This window comes from Gorilla gorilla, chromosome 6 (assembly GCF_029281585.2).
Source record: "Gorilla gorilla gorilla isolate KB3781 chromosome 6, NHGRI_mGorGor1-v2.1_pri, whole genome shotgun sequence".
Taxonomy (NCBI): Eukaryota; Metazoa; Chordata; class Mammalia; order Primates; family Hominidae; genus Gorilla; species Gorilla gorilla.
Genome location: NC_073230.2, coordinates 132,614,082 through 132,635,594, shown reverse-complemented (window position 1 = coordinate 132,635,594; position 21,513 = coordinate 132,614,082). Strand labels below are relative to the sequence as shown.

The window sequence follows — 21,513 nt, the reverse complement described above, 5'->3', positions numbered from 1 at the left end:
TGCAAAATGATGGAATTAATAGAAAGATCTCTAGGTTTTTCTAATTTTAAACACTCTGTGCTCAAAAAATGTTTTCTGCTTTGAACTTAATAATTGCTAATAAGATACTTACTTGGGAGCTTATGGTCTAAACTACATATGCGAGTTTTAAATCAACTGTTCCACAAGTGAAAATAGGCAGGGCATTTACTGAACAAACTCCCAATCACTGGCCCAGCAGGTCATGATTTAAACCCTCATGGAGGTTTTCTGGTGTGTGTGTTTGTTAAATGGAAAGAAGGAATTCCATAACAAATTTACTTAACTCTGTTAAGCAGAAACATCTGCTAGCATACCAGGGTTGTGAATGCCTTCCAGGAAGCTCTGAAGTTCTAAAGCTTGTTGGAGATAAGGGAGAAATTCCAAACCAGAAATTTCAGTGTACTACGTCTATTTTTTCAAAGCTCAAAAGCAACAATTTTTAAACACTGGATCTCTTCAAAAGTACTACTAAATTCCAGAATACAAGATTTTAAACACTGTAACAAAAAGTAAAGGTAAGCTAGTTTATTTCTGTCAGACGTATAATGTGTTTTTTTAAGAAAGAAATTTACTTTTGCAGTTTTAGACTCAATAAATCCTACCTACATAATACATCACTTTTAGGTATATTTTAATTTATTAATTCTTGTCATTTGGGTAGTAGATAATCAAATAGGTGGTAGTTTGTATATTACTTTGTCGTATAAAATAAAAGCCCACAACTCTTCACTCATTCATTAACTAATGGGCTACATGGCTTAGCATTATTCTTCATATTTTAAACATACAACAATGGAATATGTTACCTATAAAGGGTTAGCTGTATCAGTAGCAGAATGAGCTCTAGAGTGTACAGACCTCTGTATACCAACCTGTCTGTGTATTTGTTGTATAAACTGTACTTGCAAATATGTTCAAATTACTCATTGCCCTTTTTAAATCTATATTAATTTAGAAAATAGGCAATTCTATACAACCAAATTCATCTAGGAATTTTCCACATAGGGTTTTTCCCATTTTCCACATGAGGTGAGGATTTGTGGAAGATCAGATTGCTAAAACTTATGAACAGTGGCCCTTGGAAAGCTGTTAGATTCCCTATCAGAAAGGAAAGGTCAATTTTCCTAGAGGAGGAATTAGGAAACGGTATTCATTTTATCTTACAACAAAATGAATGCCATAAAGAAATTTTGCCGAGGATAGTTGGTTTGAATACTACCTTTCAGGACAAAGTGCAGTCTTGCTGGCTTCAATGGATTCTTGAATACTTAGCTGAATATCATAACTTGTAAGATGGTCTTCATCAGGGTCATCATTAGTATCCATTCCTGCATATAATTTTGAAGGAGACAAGTTCTTATTATCAACAAATGGCCCGAAACAGTACATAGAGTAAACATGAAAAATGCATAGTGAAAAACTAAAATGCGTTTTCCTTTCCCTAGTTAACAAATAAAAATGTGGGTAACATTTTAATCCACATTACATGTCAGGTCCATTTTATTAACTTAAATGGTCTAACTGTTGAAACCTTTAATGACCTGCCCTTTGAGCATTTGCACTTTCTAACTTTTGACTTTTTTTTTTTCAGTAATGACTGCAGTTGGGCTTATAAGAATTCACTTTTTCCTGAGCTTCTGATTGATGCCAATTTTGGTCCATCAGTTTTCTTGGAGAGTGTGTACATAACATATTAAAAGCTTAAAAATTGATCCAATGAGGATAAGATGGATAACGGCTGTAATGGAGAACAGTCATCCTGTTACATTCCTTTTTTTTTTTTGGAGATGGAGTCTTGCTCTGTCGCTCGGGCTGGAGTACAGTGGCGTGATCTCGGCTTACTGCAACCTCCGCCTCCTGGATTCAAGCAATTCTCCCTCCTCAGCCTCCCGAGTAGCTTGGATTACAGGTGCACACCACCATGTCTGGCTAATTTTCATGTTTTTTTAGTAGAGACAGAGTTTCACCATGTTGGCCAGGCTGGTCTCAAACTCCTGACCTTGTGATCTGCCCACCTCAGCCTCCCAAAGTGCTGGGGTTTACAGGTGTGAGCCACCATGCCTGGTCCCTTTTACATTCTTCACAAACCAGCAATGGTCAGCTTCAAAGTCTGACTGGTCTCAGAGCATCATTTGAACATTGTGATAAGGACCATTTTAACTTCATCCATAGACTGGAAACCAGCCCTCCTATAGAGTCCCCATTCACTCCCTTACACAGTTCTATTACAAGCCACTGCTCTTGACTGGCCCATCTCCCTGAAGATAATACAGAAAAATGTAGATTAGTCTTCATTTGCTTATTTATCCCAAATATCAAATTAGGAGAATGAATTTATTATTTTACTCTTTACTATTGAATCAATTGCTTTATTTTACTTAGAGAGGACATTTAGTAAATATAGAATAAAATTTCTATAGCTGAGTTGACTGGCTAATATGAAATTATCTTTGATTGATGGTACTTTTCAAGCCTTTTATAGTCTCTATATGAAATTTTACTTTATAGTATGTCTTCTGAATGAGAGAAAAACAAAAGAGTGCTCTGCAGGTAATTTCCAAAACACAGTTGACACATGCTTTACCTCTTCTCATTCTTCCTCAAGGTTGGATAATTTCAAACTCTATACCTGCTAACATCCAAGGTCTCTAACCTGTGGACAGACTGTGCATGAACTCAATGGCAATATTATGATTAATTGCTCATTGTTCTATAGCAGTGGCCTTAATATCACCTCAGAACACAAGGTATAGAATGGTGCTAATGTTCAGAGACCACACACGAGATAGTCACCATGCTCCACCAAGCATGTTCCCTCACACTGTGGTATCTCAGTCTCCTCAAAAGGCACCCTAGAGATCTTATTCACCACATAGATGTAAATGGTATTTTGCTTTTTAATTTATTGTTTATTGGCTCATTGTGTGTCTCCTCTCCTTAGAATGTAACTCAGTAAAAGCAGGGAATTAGTCTGTGATCTCAGTGCCAAGAGAAGCATCATCTCCTGGTTTGTGCTCTCTATGTGTTGAATAAATGATGAATGAATTAATAAGTGAGCATTGAAATATAATTCAGGCTCTTCTTTGTTCTTAGAACTGACCATTTCCTTTGGATATGGAGTTTCTTTTTTTTCCAACTAAACAAATTTGATTGTTCACTCTGTGCTTAGCTTCATTTGTCTCTCTTCTGTTCTTTTACATAATATTTCTCTTTATTCACGAGGCCCTCCAGCTGATCCCCATCCACGGCTCGCACTGTGTCAAGGCTGGCACAAGACATTCCTCCTATATAAACTCTCGGTATAATTCTTCATTTCCTCTCCAGCCATCTTAATCTGTGAATATCTCCTCTTATGTAATATTTTTTCCAATGTCTGGGTTTATACTCATTCATTCTGTATTTGCTTTACAGGTTATTTACATACTTGTGTTTGTGTTTTCACTTGGACCATTGGTTTTCTGAGAGGAAACAAAATCTCTTTTCTTTTCTCTATCTTTTCCCTCTATTCCTTCTCCTTGTCAACTATTGCAAACAGCTGCTGTCAGTGGTCCCTGGAACAAAAGTTGTTGACTCATTACTAGCAGACAAGTACTGAATCTGTTGGCCAGCACCAGTAGATGACAAAGTTCAACCTGTGGCCTCGCCTGGTGACTTTCTCAGTGATATTACTGGGGTGATAGGGGGGATTGTATGGCTCTGGGATTAGTAATAGGATACAGAGCCTTTCACCTATTTAAATCACCAGCTTAAATCTAACCCTGTTTGAAATTTGGGCTTTCAGTGTATGAGAGAGCACAGGCTCCATAAAGAACTGAGCTGGTCTGTGGAAAGTATTTTATTTTAACTTTTCTTTTTTTTTTCCTACTATCACAAAGGAAGTTCCCTAGCTTCCTGTTTGGTATCTCTAATGACAGTAGGGTGAAAATGATTTGAACACTTTCTATGCAGAACAACTCCAATCTAGCACAGGTGTCTCCAGCCTTTTCCTGAAAGCTTGAGATGAAGTGAAGATCTGCATGCAGGTGTACTAAGGTGCCAGAGAGTCAGTCAAAGGAGCATTACTGGAATGGACTTAAAGACGTCAAGGCACAATGATAAAGGCAAGAGGAGAGTAACTTATTTATCTAAACCTCACATAAATTTATCCTTTAGATAAATAAGAGTAACTTATTTATCTAAGACCAGTTCAGTTCTCTATGGAGCCTGTGCTATCTCATAAATAAGAGTAACTGGCCGGGCACGGTGGCTCACGCCTGTAATCCCAGTACTTTGGGAGGCCAAGGCGGGTGGGTCACGAGGTCAGGAGATTGAGACCATCCTGGCTAACACGGTGAAACCCCGTCTCTACTAAAAAAAATACAAAAAAAAATTAGTCAGGCATGGTGGTGGGCACCTGTAGTCCCAGCTACTCGGGAGACTGAGGCAGGAGAATGGCGTGAACCCAGGAGGCAGAGCTTGCAGTGAGCCGAGATCGCGCCACTGCACCCCAGCCTGGGCGACAGAGTGAGACTCCGTCTCAAAAAAAAAAAAAAAAAAATTATTTATCTAAACCTCCTTGAGTGGCTAGGACTAAATCCCACCTGAGGGCCAGCAACAGTCTATGGGAAATTATTTCTATAAAGCACTACTCAGAAGCATGAGGAAAGGCCAGACAATATTTTGACATCTTTAAGGTATATGTATGGGTATCCCACTTCTCAGTCTAGAGAAAATTGACTCTTCTTTTTTTTTTTTTTTTTTTGTGAGATGGAGTTTTGCTCTTTTGCCCAGGCTGGAGTGAAAGGGCACAATCCTGGCTCACTGCAACCACCCCCCTGCTGGGTTCAAGTGATTCTCCTGCCTTAGCCTCCCGACTAGCTGGGATTATAGGCACCGGCCACCATGCCTGGCTAATTTTTGTATTTTTAGTAGAGATGGGCCCCACCAATGTGCTAGGATTACAGGCATGAGCCACCATGCCTGGCCTAGAGAAACTGACTCTTAATAATAATTTGCCATTTAACATTCAATCTTGTTCTAGAGAAGACCACAAGATAAATCATTTGTTCTCCATAAGTAGCTGATTTACAAAGTAACTGATGCAATCATATTGTACAATCAGCCTCTTCATTTAAAGCACTGGTTAACCTTGCTTAGGGTCATGAAAACATTTGATGAAAGCTATGGATTCTCCCTCCAGAGGGACACATGTCCACTCAAAATTTTGCATGCAATTTTAGGGAACTTATGGAATCTCAGAGGTTTTTTCCTGTTGTCCTGGTAAAAAACCACTGAATTAAGGGTCCTAAATGCTAAATGCCAAATATATTCCTCAGATATCAATAAGTTTTAGTTTATTTTACAGATAGGCTATGTTAAATCCTTAATTCAGATAGTGAGAAAAGGGAACTTTGGTGATCATGTAAATTTTTTGATACATTTGGCAATAGTAATAATAACCATAAATTATCAAGTGCTTGCTTTGTTTCAAGCACTGTGCAAAGCATTTTGCATACATTACCTTGTTTTAAATTCTCATTCCAATTCTATATTGTAGGTATTATAGATTCAAGAGGTTAAATGACCCACCAAATGTCCCAGAGCTAATAAGTAGAGTCTGGACCGAGCAGGAAATACCTTTACTTTTAAGGTCTTTCAGAAGTTAGAGGAAAATATCTCACAGTCTGTTGCCTTTAAAAGAAAACACTGTGATCTTGCTTTTAACAGCCAGCTTTTGATGACAATCACTTCCAAAAATAAAAAATAGCTTCCAGGGACACATAAATCTTTTTCTTTGGCTCCATGCAATAAGGCTTTATGTTACTTAGGGTGGTCTGAGGTTCCTAAGCTTGCCTTCATTCTGTACTTTTTGCCTTGGAGTCTAAACATCATGGTCCAAACAACAGGATCAACATACCAGTTGGTGCCTGACTGAAATGGTGAGGAGGTTGGTAATGTTGCAAGATATGATGCAGGAGTGAACATGAGTATATAACACCTTTTTGCATCGGTTTTCCTAAACTGCCTCCAAACCATGATCTGAGCTAATGCCTTCCTGTAAAGGCAGCTGATAAATTTTTGACACCTGTCAGAGCTTCCTTTGAAATACAGTAGCTCCCACAGCACGGAACCAAGGTTCTCCCTTTCCCTGAAAAAGGACGAATACAACTTTATTCCTCATGTATCGTTTAGTTGGTTTACTCCTGCTTACATGCAGATCTGTTTTCTCCACCTACCCTCACACTCTGTCTTGAGCATACCAAATCGAAACCATCTCTATGAGTCCTAAACAAGGCTGGCCTTGAGAGTAAGCAGAGTGGACAGTTGCTTCCATGGTGCAAGGAAGGGCTCTGTGTCTATAAATAACACACTGCCCCCAGCACCTGTCACATCAGTGTCATTCTATTGCATCAGCAAGAGATTCTGTCCTTTAGGGCTTATTGTTCCATCTTCCAGTGTTCCTTTTAAAATTTAGATAGCAACATACTGGCCCCTAGTTTAGAACCAAGATGTCTTGGGATAGTTACTGGAGTACCATGAGGCTGGGAAGATGGCAGAAAGTTTAAGGCTAGGATCTAGTGGGAAGTGACACGAAGGGACAGCAAAAGGGTCAATAGAATACAATTTGGTTTTCTTTACAATTTTATCCAAGGCCAGCCCAAATAGAAACCCTGGGGTTCTGAGGGAGATGCAGGTTTCAGCTGTGTGGAATGGGGGACACTGATTCCCTGGGAATTTTTCTTTTACCTTGAAGCTGCAATGATTCTCGAGTGTTGAGCTCATCTACTAGAGGTCCCTGAGAGAATCATCAGGATTTATTCTATCAGAGGAAGGGCAAGAGTTAAAAGACATTTTCTTTTTTTTTTTTTTTTTTTGGTACGGTAAAAAAAATACAGTTGTTATATACCAAACAATACTAATTCTCATTTTTATGCACTTTGATCATTTGTATGCATACTTTTAAAGATGTAGAGAAATCAATATAAATACAATTCTGTTATAACTTTGCTTTTTATTTGGTGGCTGAATGCTTATTTTTAAAGAATTGCATAGCACAAAGTGGCAAATCACATGAATGGATTCGTTAGGATGATTTAAACAACAGAATCAACTAGTTCCCCAAAAATTTCAGATAGAAGTGTAACTCTGTCAGAATTGGGTTTTACCCCACAGTCACAGGTAACTTTTACTTACAAGCAATAAGTTACAGTGATTCCTTCTTTATGGTATTTGCCTTTTCTACTGAAGAGAAATCCTAAGCATGATGGGGAGAACTAAATCAGTTTAAATAGCATCTTTCTTAACAGCAAAGTATGTTCTTCTGATACCTTGAAAACATGCACACACACAAACAATCTTAGTCCAAAAAACAAATGCTACTTTTATGTTACTTGAAAGAAACACAACTCAACATTTTAGAAAAAGATATAAAAGGCAAAATGATCTGTAGAAACTAAACGTGATATCTGGCACGGGATAAAAACTCAGTATTTACTAAATGAATGAATAATTAAATACACCCAACTCTTAAAATTAGCCTTGTGTTTCCTTTATAGGTCACAGGTATATTTTTGCTGAATTCTCTTGAAATTTTGGGGCTTCACTGATTGATGCTTAATTTCTATGCAAATATACTAACGATAGAACCTGTTTAGTAGTTTTGTTTATCTCTAGTTTCATATTACAAAAGTAAAAAATTTTAATGAAATTAGTATGAGGACTAGATAAAAAAATAAAATAAGAACAAGAAAAAATAGAGAAAAAAGAAAGTTTTACTCTTTACTATTGATTTCCAAGTCAAATTTAATTATAACAGAAATGTGGGAAGATGCATGTTAGCTTTTGAGGACTACACTAATAACAGTTTAGGAAGGAGCTTTAGACTCACAAACTCACAGGTTTCTAGGGGAATATAAACTTACAGAATAGCAAAGAGTTAAAGGAAGATAAGCCCATGAAAAGACAACTTATTAGTAGACGTGCCCTGATCACAAGCTAATGTGATATAATGATTTTTAAAAGCCCTGTCCTTCTTCTGTAATTCTACATCTAGGAAGAAGGCCGGGCCTGGTGGCTCATGCCTGTAATCCGAGGACTTTGGGAGGCTGAGATAGGTGGATTGCCTGAGCTCAGGAGTTTGAGACCAGCCTGGGCAACATGGTGAAACCTCATCTCTACAAAAAATACAAAAATTAATTGGATGTGGTGGTAGGCACCTGTAGTATCAGCTACTTGGGGGGCTGAGGTGGGAGGATTGCTTGAGCCTAGAAGGTTGAGGCTGCAGTGAGCCATGTTCATGCCACTCCACTCCGGTTTGGGTGATAAAACAAGACTCTGTCTCAAAAACTAAATAAGTAAATAAATAAAAGAAATAATCAGAGATGTAAAAAAAGATGTGCATGTTAGAATGTTTATCTCAGCTGTGTTTAAATTGCCAAAACATTAGAAACAACATAAATGTCCCAAAATAGGAAATTTGTATAAGACATTATTGTACACATAAAAATGGAATACTACACAGTTATTAAAATTCATATACTTGAAGAATATTTAACATTATATGTAAAGTGTCAGTTTAAGTATGATGTTTATTTAACCAGATATGAGTAACCACTTTTAAGGAACTATGATGGATTTTTCCCCCAACTTTATTGAAGTATAGTTGACAATTTAAAATTATATGTATTCACCGTGTACAACTTGATAATTCGACATATGTATACATTGTGAAATATTCACCACTATCAAGCTAAGTAAACTATCCATTCTGGCACATAGCTTATCTTTTTTGGGGGTATAGCTATTTTAAAAAACAGTACAAAGTTTTCTCAAAAATTTAAAAATAGAACTACCTTATGATCCAGCAATCTCACTTCTGTGTGTATATATCCAAAGGAATTGAAATCACTATCTCAGAGAGATATCTGCACTTCCATGTTAGTTGCAGCAGTATTTACAGCAGCCAAGATATAGGAACAACCTAAATGTCCATTGACAGATGAATAAATGAAGAAAATGTGCTGTGTGTTTACAACGGACTATTAACCTTAAAAAAGAAGAGAATCTTGCCATTTGTGACAACATGGATCAACCTAGAGGACATTATGCTAAATGAAACAAGCCAGGTACGGAGAGAAATATTGTGATATTTATCTGTGGAATCTAAAAAGTTGAAGTCATAGAAAAAAGAGTAGAATGTTGGTTGCCTGGGGCTAGGAGGTGCTGGCCAAGGGGTACAAATTTCAGTTAAGCAGGATGAATAAATTCTGGAAATCTAATGTACAACAATGTAACTGTAGTTAACAATATTGTATTGTATACTTGAAATTTGCTAAGGGTGTAGATTTTAAGAGTTTTCACCACCAGTAACAACAAGAAAATTGAACTAAGGTGGACTTTACAGAGGCAAAGCTTACAAAGCCCTCTCAGGAAAATTAGCTTAGCATCTACCTCTTAGGACTGAGCAGGCCAGGAACCTTGGTGACCTCGAGAAGAGAGAAGATTGCCCAAATGTACAGGAAAGCAGGTAGAACTTGGTGAAGAGAGTTTCTTGGTGTGGGAAGGAGCAGAAATTTGAAAGAGCAATTCATTTATCTGAATCGTCCAAGCAGTGGCTTCATTACCTAAGTTATTGTGTCTGTCTGCATGAAATCAATAGTTTATTTTCCATTAATTAGTGAGTGGTGGCTCCTGAGAAAGGTGAGGCCAGTTACAGACAATAAAAAAGCTACTTTTGGTTTGTGCAATTGAGTTGTAGGGTGAGTAAAAAACGTTTTAACTACATTGATTACCTATAGTAACAATAAAAATAATATCTCCAGACTTTTAAAAAGTATTATTTTTTTAACTTTCATTTTAAGTTTTATCTTAACGTTTGTTATATAGGTAAATTGTATATTGCAAGGGTTTGGTGTACAGAGTATTTTGTCATGCAGGTAATAGGCATAGGACCTCATAGGTAGTTTTTCTATCCTTGCCCTCCTCCCACTTTCGACCCTCAGGTAGGTCTTGGCGTCTGTTGTTCCCTTCTTTGTGTCCATATGTACTCACAGTTTAGTTCCTACTTGTAAGTGAGAACATGGGGTATTTGGTTTTCTGTTCCGGTGTTAATTTGCTTAGGATAATGACCCTACAGCTCCATCCATGTTGCTGCAAAGGACACAATCTCATTCTTTTTTATGGCTGGCTAGTATTCTATGGTGTATATGTACAACATTATCTTTATCCAGTCTACTGTCATTGTGCATTTAGGTTGATTCCATGTTTTTGCTGTTGTGAACAATGCTGCAGTGAATGTACGTGTGCATGTGTCTTTATGGTACAGTGATTTATATTCCTTTGGGTATATATCCAAAAATGCGATTACTGGATTGAATGGTAATTCTGCTTTAAGTTCTTTGAGAAATCACCAAACTGTTTTCCACAGTGGCTGAACTAAGTTACATTCCCACCAGCATTGTATAAGCATTCCCTTTTCTCCATAACCTCGCCAGCATCTGTTATTTTTTGACTTTTTAGTAGTAGCCATTCTGACTGGTGTGTGAGATGGTATCTCATTGTGGTTTTGATTTGCATTTCTCTAATGATTAGGGATGTTGAGCATTTTAAAAAGTATTATTATTATGCATATACATATAAATAGTCATATACAAATATATACACATATATTCTCTCCAAAAATATTCATTCCTGGCATAATGTATTTTGTTCAACATGACAAACAATCCTGTCTGGTGCTCAAGTCAAATTTTTTTCCCTTCAAAATTGGTTCAAATAATAATGAGTCACTGCATTTTTTCATATCTTGTTTTGAAATCATGTACAGGCCATTGATTTCTTTCTGTTGGAGGCAGTTGAATATAATGGTTGAACCTTTGTTCAAACCCTGACCTGCCTGCATTAGCTGCCTGGTTAACTGTGTCTGACATGTCACAAGTAGTCAGTAAACATTACCTGTTATTATTCTGTGATTGAACTCCTGTGGAATGGGAAAGTAAGATTCTAGTACTTTTTGAAAGTTTTAGTTCTATTCCTTACCCTTGAATATTGACCCTGACACCCCCGTTTTATTTTCTTCTCCCTCCTTTTCCCTAGAATCACCAATTTTCAGAGTTAAAGACTGTCAGGTAGCCCCACCTGTAAATTTTATTTACAACATGCCCAATAAGTAATTGGTAGCCTCAGTTTGAACATCAAAGTGTCAGGGAGCTTGCTATCTCCTCACACAGTGCTTCTTCTTTAGCCAGCTTTTTTTTTTTTTTTTTTTTTTAGACAGAGTCTCCTTCTGTCAACCAAGCTGGAGTCCAATGGCATGATCTCGGCTCACTGCAACATCCACCTCCCAGGTTCAAGTGATTCTCCTGCCCCAGCCTCCCGAGTAGCTGGGATTACAGGAGCCCACAACTATGCTGGGCTAATTTTTGTATTTTTATTAGAGACAGGGTTTCACCACGTTGGTCAGGCTGGTCTTGAACTCGTGACCTCAGGTGATTCTCCCCCATTGGCCTCCCAAAATGCTGGGATTATAGGCATGAGCTATGGCACCCGGCCTAGCCAGATTTAACAATTAGGAAAACCAGTGAACTTGAATCCACTCTTCAAAACATTATCTGAAGATAATGTTTCTACTTCTCTTACCTTTTTCTGGTTCTCTTTCTCAGAGCTACACTGAGAAAGTATTGTTCCTCTGCAACACAGGAGCCCTGTTAATATCCCCCAGGAAGGCTATCAGATCTCCACTGAGCTTTTTCTTCCAGAGGCTGGACAACTTCTCTTCCTATAAGATGGTCTCACCTCCTGCACTGTTTTGACTGCTTTCCTGTAAACACATTTGTTTATCCATTTCTTTCTAAAAGTGACACTGAACCACAGGCTCTGAAGGCAACACAACAGCTACAGTCAGACCAACACAAGTTTAAGTGGGTGTGACCACTTCCCTTTTCTCAAACACTATGCATCTGTTAATTTAGTCCAAGTTCAGATAAATATTTAGGCTATTATGTTACAGACTTGATTTAGACCCCAGTATCCCAAAGATCTACAAGTCGTATGTTTTCCCCACATTGTTTTCTGTGCAATTGTATGCAGGACCCTATTGTACTCTATTTATTCCTATTACATTTTATATTTTTTCAATTTGGCCTTTATTTCCTTCTGCTAAAATGGAATGCATTTTCTATCTCTCGAAGTATTGTTTTATTTGCTGACTTAATAAGCATGCCTTCTATATGTCCTTAAGCTCCACTGATAAAGATAAATGTTGAAAAGAAATTGGCACAGGACAGAGGCCTCTATGTTGACATTGGTCCATTATTTTGCATCCTCCCAGAAAAGGTGTTTATCCAGCTACAAATCCTCTTAAAGACACCACCACCTAGTATTAATGTCTCCTTTTTGATAATAAGACCATCATCAAGGAATTGTCAAATACCTTGTTGTAATACAAATGCACAGTTATCTATGATACTACATTCCTTTGCTCTGCTAATCAAAAAGACAAAGGAAAAGAATTAACCCACCAATTCTTAGTGATTATTTTTTTCCTAAGGATGTTCAGACTATCCTATTTGTCCATGCAAAAATATACATTCAATGTCTGTTGTGTTCCAGGCACAGGGCTAGACACATATATACGGGATCCATGCCCTCAGGGAGTTTTCTGCCTTTAAATAATGTATTTTAGATTTTTCTCCAGAGATAATGCCAATTTCTCTTTAAGGTTTAGCACACAGTCAAGCACATAGCATAGCAAGTCTTTAGTAAGTATTTTTATATTGAGTTTAATAATTATTATAACATCTATTGAGTGTTTACCTGTAATAGGGATTACACTAAGTGCATTAAATGGATGTCATTTAATGTCTATGACATAATTCTCCCCCACTTTACAGATGAGAAAACTGAAGCACAGAGTCATTAGGTAACTTACCTAAGCCCACATATCTAGTGGGCAGTGGAGAGTGGGATATAGCCCAGTCATCTGACAATGGAGGCCACACACGCTTAACCAGTATACTCTAACTATGACTCAGCTACTTTGAAGGAATTAATGAAAAGAGGGTCTTATTTTGTAACCTAAAAATTCATAAACCTGAGAAAAAGTTTTCTCAAAAAGTTTAAGCAACCAGCTAACAAATTCATCCAACAACTCCAGGGGAAATATAAAACTTGTAGGCAAATTTCTATTTGAAAATAAAATATTCTCATAAAATAAACGAAGTGTAAAATTATAATTTTATCACAATAACTTAATAATCTCAGCACAAAGCAGTGATAAGATTTTTCTTGTCCACATCACTGCTTTACTTCATGGAAGTCAAATCATTTTAGATATAGAAAGCTCCTTAGAAGTTAACTGTGCATTTAAGAACAATATGAGTGACGATATCAGATAAATTTTAAGGACTTTCCAACCTTTAGATTTTGTGATATAATTTGCAGGAGTAAATTTCCAATTCTATTCAGTTTATTTTTTAAAAAATCTAACTAATTTAAAGAAATGTTTCAATCTGGGCAGAAAGCATTCATCTTTTTCAACAAGTGATTAAAAAGCCTTAAAAGAGATTTATTTTATTTATTCACAAAAACTATTTAATTTTTTTTTATTAGAAACCAAGAGGTGAGCTGAGACCCTTCTGGGATTCTATAGTAAATATATTGGCATGTTCTATAAGGATACTCATTCTTAACCTGTTTTTCTCATGATACAATTTTTTATGCTTAGTAATTATGCAATTGAGTTGATATTCTATAAGCAAACAAATTCTAGCTTTATTCTCTAATTAAAAAGGCTCTAAACAGGTAAGCCCGTAGGTGATCAAGTGGAAAGAAAGTAATGAGTAGCTACTATAATTTGTATTTCCATCTGTTTAAAATATTACCAATAATGAACTATTCAATAAGCTAGTTGGTGAGGTACAGATCAAATATTTCATAATCTCACCTTTTGGAATGATCATCTTGTCATTCTTATCCAGGGACTTGCCTTCCTAAATCAGAGGAAGTGCCCTGGAGCCAATGTGTGCTTCTGTGTATCTAAAATTAAGTATCCAGTTGGTGGTTAAATTAAGACCTGACCTTGTACAACTGAAACATAAGCGGTCTCTGGCACACGGTAAAGTATTACCCATGACTTCTCTAGACTCTCATCAAAAGAAACGCAAGCCTACAGAGGTATAATAAGATTATCTGTGTCCTGATTGGTTCAAAGAACTCTTATGAAAACAAAGGACCTGCCAATTCAGCTGCAGGGAGTGTTGCTACTGCTGGAACAAAACCAAACCACTTAGAATTAACGCACAATTTAAAGGTATTTGTTCGAGAGACAAATCTGTAAGTCTTTGCGTTGTCAGACCCTAATCCACTTTTGACATATTTTAATACACACTATTTTTCTTTCTCCATCTTTCATATTCAGGTCAAATTTCATTAAATACAATCTTCTTGTCATACTAATTTGCTGTCTTTGATTTTTGTTTAATAATTGCTAGTCTGATATACAGACGGAGATAGGGCAGTCAGTGACATCTAATCTGATCAAGAATTTTTAGGTCAAGTTATTGAGCATATATAGTCTAAAAAAATGAGTAGCAAATGTATTAATAAAACAAGCAAAAAAATTGGGATTTTTAATTGAGGAAGGTTGTTTGTTTTCTTTTAAAAAAACCAATTAAGTTTATTGTCTTACTGATTTTCCAATGAAAATAGTCTGCCTTAAATTTGTTTTGACATAGCTATCCTTGGATTAACTCAGGCCACCATCGGCACTCACAAAGCCATCTGGCCTCTATCCCCTACACCCCCCAACTAAAACAACTCGTTTTGCAGCTCTCAGTGACCTCTTTCTGACTTATATTAGAAACTCATTTCATATTTTATATTCATTTCTTATTTTACAAACCCTCATTGGATTTGCTGCCAGTGATTCTTTCCTTTTTCCCGAAACTCTCTACTTCTTAAGCTACTGGGAGCACTACACGCTTTTGTTTTTCTTCTCATCTCTGACATTTTCTTTGTACTCAGTGTTAATGAATATGAATACGTGGATTTTAGTGAATTTGCCAGTTTTATTTCAAAAATTGAGAAACCGTAAATGTGAAATAAGAGGTCCTAACTCCTCTTTAACTGTGATAAAAGAGGGTGTTTCAGTCATCTTCAAAGCAAACTGAGAAGTATTTTATGTTTAAACCACTATTAACTGTGTATTGCAATAGTCAAGGGTAAAGGTTAGATCATTGCATACATTGTCTACATTTTATCATTATTAATCTAATTTGGAATTTTTCAATGAAGAATTCTGTGAAAAGCAATCAGCATTGTGAAACACTTTAATTTTATACAACTTTTTTTTACTTACAATATTAGAAATTCATATAAAGCTTTAGAGTATAATGCAAATGTATGGGAAAATGTGCACCTAACACTTTAAAGTGTGGCTTGACACATTGCAGTGACTTTTCTGCTCTTAAACTAATGACGGTATGCCTGTTTTATCCGTTTATATAATAGTTGTTATAGATCTACCTATACCATACAACATTTAAAATAATGCATATAATGATAGAAAAGCCAAAATAAGATCATGTGGTAAAATAAATGAGAGCCTGTTACTGAAGACATAGTCCTGTGAACACGTCTTGCTTTACCACTTACTGTTTCTGTAGATGCATTATTTACATTTTTGAGATTATTTATCTGTAGTATGGGAGTGATGATGATGATGATGATACAATGACCATGGCACCACCATTTTAATGAGGCCTATTCCTCACGTAGTTAGTCATCTATGCACACACAATAAGACATACTTTGAGTAACTCATATATTTGAAAGAATGATCTGTTCATAACGCTAGTAATCGCCTCCACATTTGCCTCTATGAAAGCTGGCTTTTCCTGTGGGTTTTCTCAAAGGGGAAACAAAATGAGTCCTAGCTTTTCAAACAGTGCCTCTAGTTTTGTCCGGTGAGAATGAGTTTCAGGGAGGGGTCAGATTTAACAGTGAAGAACTAGTTGAATACTACTGTTGTTCCAAGGAAGGTACACAAAATGACACTGACATCCAAATACGCATTCCTTCTATCTATATATAGCAAGAAATGCATGTCCTGTTTCAAAATGATAATTATAGCAACTGATATGAAGAGTCTTAGGTTAAAACAGTTGAAGCACAGTGTTAGAAGAACTGTCCTTGGACCCACCTATTTCTATTTTGGGAATAAGAAATTTAGGTAGCATTGTTTGTGAATTTCTAGGGAGCAATGTGGCAGCTTGGCTTTCATATTTTAGGCACCTGCCACTGCTACAGCCTCACTTTGCCCACAGGTATTCTGTCTTCCTGAAAAAGAGTGTGGCACTTGCAGGCCTGGATTTTAAAAAACAGCTCTTGCTATGATTAGTCACACAATCCCATCTACCCTCTACAAAGCCACTTATTAAGTCCTTTCTGATCCAGCCCATTCTTTATGAGGCTTTATCAGAACTGGAGCTTTATCTTTGCCTTCTACAAAAAATGGTGTCGTTCAAACAACTTAGGGAGTCCTACTTTAAGTTATCCAATTATTTTTTGTTTGTTTTGTGTGTTTTTTTTTGTATTCTCTTCTTTTTTGTTGTTGTTTTTAAGTTATCCTATTATTTTGTTGTTTAGTAAGCAATACCCATGTATATCTCTCTTGGCTTCATTTTCACTTTGGTATATTTCAGGCTTTCTCTTTTTTCTCCTTCTTCGTTTTTTGTACTTGACCATTATTTTGGCCTTGGGGTCAGTGATTTAAGAAATGCACATTTTATTTTGGTTAGGCATAAAGCAGTAGAAAAAAATATAAAAACATAAAATAAATCCTTTATTTCTAGTATGCTTCCCAGAACCTTGGTAATTGTTTATTTTTGCTATGCTGTACGCTGTTTTTCCAGACTGAAAATCAAACAACTGAAAACATGGGCCAAATCTATTAGCACTGAACTCCTCCAACAGCACTGATGTCACAGGCCCCTGGAAGAATCCACATTGTTGACATTACTCTGGTCATAGTATTTTTTAGTAAGGTAGCACTATAGGTAGTTATACTAAATTAATGACAAACCAACAGTGAGGAAGATCCTGTATGGGGTTTCAGTTATATTTATCACTCTGTCTAGTAAAGTTTTTGGCACTCATCGAATATGTGTTGAATATTTTGTTGAACACTGATGACTTGTTCAAATGGGTTCGCAGTTACTTCTGTTTAACCAAAGTTTAAGTCAATTAAGGTTGAGTCATAATAAATTTTTTAAAAGCTGGTTGATCTTTTTTTTTCTCGTTTTTCCTTTTGCGAACAAAGTACTTAATTTTCACTATTGTGAAAGGCATTTCAAGTGTATCTAAGAGAAACAAACTTGGATTAAAAGGAGAGAATATGTATTTTAGCCTAAGTACTGCCAGTTTTTGTGAATTAAGACAAATCATCTAGAGATATCTAAAGGTTTATACTTCAGTTTCCTACTGTGTAATAACACTGCTCTTGATTATTTCATATCATTGTTATGAAAATAACAGCACAGTTATGAAAGTTCTTTGAAAAACTAATAATCCCTATACAGATACAGGACTTATAGTCTAGATATAAAAGTATATTATACTTCCAGGGACATAAAATGGACATGAGGGAAACCATCGCATTTGGTTTTCTATTCTATATATACAAACACACATTTTAGTATATGCATAATGTGAAGCTAGGCACTTCTGGGAGTGTCAAGATGGGTGGGACATGTGGTTCTAGTCCCAAAATCTTACCATTGTGTAGAGACAAACAAGTAGAGAGATGAGACCTAAGAAGGCTGTGGAGGAGAAGGTCAGAGAACAAAGACACACACACACACACACACACACACACACACACATGAACTTTGAAAAGAGAAAATGGTTTTACATTAATGGATCATCAACCTAGAGTAGTTTCCCCATATCTGTGAAGGATTTTTTTTTTTTCAGATGAAGTCTTGCTCTGTTGCCCAGGCTGGAGTGCAGTGGTGCGATCTCGGCTCACTGTAACCTCTGCCTCCTGTGTACAAGCAATTCTCCTGCCTCAGCCTCCCGCGTAGCTAGGATTACAGGTGTGTGCCACCACGTCTCGCTAATTTTTGTATTTTTAGTAGATATGGGGTTTCACCATGTTGGCCAAGCTGGTCTCGAACTCCTGACCTCAAGTGATCTGCCCACCTTGGCCTCCCAAAGTGCTGGGATTACAGGCGTGAGCCACCATGTCTGGCCAGGGGAGGATATGCTCTAAGACCCACAGTGCTGAGTGCCTGGAAACACAAATAATACAGAACTCTATGTATGCTGGGTTTTTTTCCTATACATAGATACTTATGATAATATTTAATTTATAAATAAAGCACAGTAAATTAACAATACTAATAATGAAGAACAATTATAACAACATACCAGCATCAATATTCTTGCAGCCATCATTAAATAAAATAAAGGTTCCTTGAACACAAACACTGTGATACCATCATGATTGATCTGACAATCAGGAAAACCACTAAATGTTCAGATAGGCTGGTGACATATGCAGAGTGAATATACTGAACAAATGGGTGATTTATGTTCTAAGTAGAACAGAGCAGGGTGACCCAAAATTTCATCACACTACTCAGAAAGGCATGCAATTTATACTTATGAATTGTTTATTGCTAGGATTTTTCATTTAATATTTTTTGACTAGGGTAACAAGCAAAACCGTGTGTAAGGGGAATTATCGTTTAAGAACCTTCCTTTTTCTTCCAGTCTCTTATAATTCTGACTTCTTACATATCTCAATAGCGCTAAGGCAAAGAGATTGTCACTATTCTTAGTACCTTATTTAATATAAACCAAGACTAATTATAATCAGGACTTAAAATAAAGCTCTATATTGGCAACCAAAGTAAATTTTCAATTATTGAAAATTCAGTATTGTACTCTATTCTCTCTGAAAAGAATTGATCTTTTCTTGTGCATTTGTGTTTTGTTTCAATTTCTAATTGAAGTTGCTAATGCATAATGACATTTAATTAATATTTGATTGTAAAAAGCATTTTAACAGTACATACTATAGAAGAAATTATATAAATTTAATGAAGAAAACTTACCATCATAAATTCAAAATTTTCTTTTTCTCTTTCTTTATTTTTTCCTTATTATTATTATTATTATTATTTTGAGACAGGGTCTCCCTCTGTCACTTAGGTTGGAGTGCACTGGTACGATCTTGGTTCACAGCAACCTCCGCCTCCCAGGCTCAAGTAATCATCTCCCATCAGCCTCCTGAGCAGCCGGGACCACAGGCATGCACCACCACATCTGGCTAATTTTTTTTTTTTTTGTATTTCTTTTGTAGAGATGGGGTTTGACCATGTTGTCCAGGCTGGTTTCAAACTCCTGAGTTCAAGTACTCTGCCCACCTCTCAAAGTGTTGGGATCACAGGTATGAGCCACTGCACCTGGCCTAAATATTTCAATGTAAATCCATCCTTTCTACCATTAAAAGATGTCACTCTTGCCTCTTGTGGATGCAGGTCTTTATATTTCAAATTGGAGCCACCACTTTGTGTATGTTAAAGCAATTTCTAATGGTCTCATGATTTGCCTCCCCCCAATTTTTTTTCAATATAAAAGGTAAATTTAACAATTCCTTTGGGAAACTAGAAAAAGTGTGATGATTTATGCTAGTTTTAGATTTATCTTTAGTAGAACAGTATAAGTACTGAGAAAAAATATTCTGAATATTCCCAAAGTATTTACTACATATTTGGCTTAGTTATGGCTTGATTTCAAGATTTAAAATGTAATTACCATTCAAATAAAGCAAAATTTTACATTTCCTTTATGTATACATTAATATAAAAAGTATTAAATCAGGTTGAGTTTTGAGGTTTGGTTAAGCTGTTTTTATGCAGCTTGGAATGCCTGGGTAATTTTCCAGTCTTGAAGATATGGCCCATTCACCCACAGTGTAGACAAATACTTTCAAGGGGGCTTTGGGTGGGAAATGATAGTGAATTGCCTCACTAGCTAAAGAGCATTTACAAAGTCAAGAATGGTAGGACCCAGAGAAGTAGATGAATGTGGGATTCTCACCAGTGCAGTATTTAACAAATATTGACCATCTACAATGCCAGGTATTATGCTGTGCACTAGGTATGCCAATGAGCTATATCAAGTTCCTGTCACTGAAAAGTTTGTATTTAAGTAGGTGAGGTGAATGTTACATAAGTAAGAAAATGAATTGTGGTAAACTCTGTGAAGAAAATAAGCATGACGATAGTTGGTCATTGAAGTGGGGAGGCTTCCTTCAGAAAGGATAGTCTGAGAGGGAACACATCTGTGCTGAGACCTTTCACAAAGAATAACCAGACACAGAAAGGTATAGAGGACAAACTTTTAGGAAGATGGAATGTAAGTTTAATCTTTACTTTTTGTCATGAGGCAAAAAGGATGTGCCATGTTGAAGGGATCAACCAGAGAACAAATGAAAGTGCAGCTCATCAAGGGAGGGTAGGGATGGGAGGTGGGCCATGGATAAAACCTTGGGTTTTATTACAGACACATGAATTGAATGGTTTTAAGTTAGGGACTAATAATCTGGCTTATTTTTAAACAGTGATAAGTGTCATTTAGGGCAAGTGTCATTTAGGATAAGTGTCATTTAGGCCTCCCATGCCTGGCTCGGCGAGTCCCACGCCCATGGAGCCTTGCTCGCTGCTAGTGCAGCAGTCTGAGATCGACCTGGGATGCTGGCGCTTGGCGGGTTGAGGGGCATCCGCCATTGCTGAGGCTTGAGTAGGCGGTTCTATGCTCACAGTGTAAACAAAGCGGCAGCGAAGCTCCAACTGGGCGGAGCACACCGCTGTTCAGCAAGGCCTACTGCCTCTCTTGATTCCACCTCTGGGGGCAGGGCCCACCTGAACAAAAGGCAGCAGACAGCTTCTGCAGACTTAAACATCCCTGCCTGACAGCTCTGAAGAGAGCAGTGGTTCTCCCAGCATGGCATTCGAGATCCAATAATGGACAGACTGCCTCCTCAAGTAGGTCCCTGACCCCCGTGTAGCCTGACTGGGAGACTCCTCCCAGTAGAGGCCGACAGACACCTCATACAGGCAGGTGACCCTCTGGGATGAAGCTTCCAGAGGATGGATCAGGCAGCAATATTGGCTGTTCTGCAGCTTCTGCTGGTGATACCCAGGCAAACAGGGTCTGCAGTGGACCTCCAGCAAACTCCAACAGACCTGCAGCTGAGGGGCCTGTCTGTTAGAAGGAAAACTAACAAACAGAAAGGAATAGCATCAACATCAACAAAAAGGACATCCACACCAAAACCTCATACGTAGGTCACCAACATCAAAGACCAAAGGTAAATAAAACCACAAAGATGGGGAGAAACCAGAGCAGAAAGGCTGAAAATTCCAAAAAGCAGAATGCCTCTTCTCCTCCAAAGGAACACAACTCCTCGCCAGCAAGGGAACAAAACTGGATGGAGAATGAGTTTGA

General features: G+C 37.1%; 2 protein-coding genes across 3 annotated transcripts in view; one reads left to right on the top strand and one right to left on the bottom strand.

Annotated features, from left to right (window-relative positions):
* Positions 1-11,811, bottom strand: part of ASB15 (ankyrin repeat and SOCS box containing 15) — a 35,146-nt gene extending 23,335 nt beyond the window's left edge. The window contains exons 1-2 of the mRNA XM_055347348.2: positions 11,638-11,811; positions 1,241-1,349 (exon numbers count right to left, since the gene is read on the bottom strand). Of these exons, the coding sequence (XP_055203323.1) occupies positions 1,241-1,347 (107 nt within the window). The 5' untranslated portion in view covers positions 1,348-1,349; positions 11,638-11,811. The remainder of the gene's footprint in view (positions 1-1,240; positions 1,350-11,637) is intronic.
* NDUFA5 (NADH:ubiquinone oxidoreductase subunit A5) overlaps positions 1-21,513 on the top strand; it is an 85,839-nt gene that overhangs the window by 8,652 nt on the left and 55,674 nt on the right. Inside the window, exons 2-3 of one of the 2 annotated variants that reach the window (XM_031012625.3) lie at positions 17,971-18,092; positions 19,364-19,450. The exons of the other annotated variant lie outside the window; for it this stretch is intronic. Coding sequence (XP_030868485.1) covers positions 19,366-19,450 — 85 coding nt within the window. The 5' untranslated portion in view covers positions 17,971-18,092; positions 19,364-19,365. The remainder of the gene's footprint in view (positions 1-17,970; positions 18,093-19,363; positions 19,451-21,513) is intronic. 2 annotated transcript variants of the gene reach the window in all.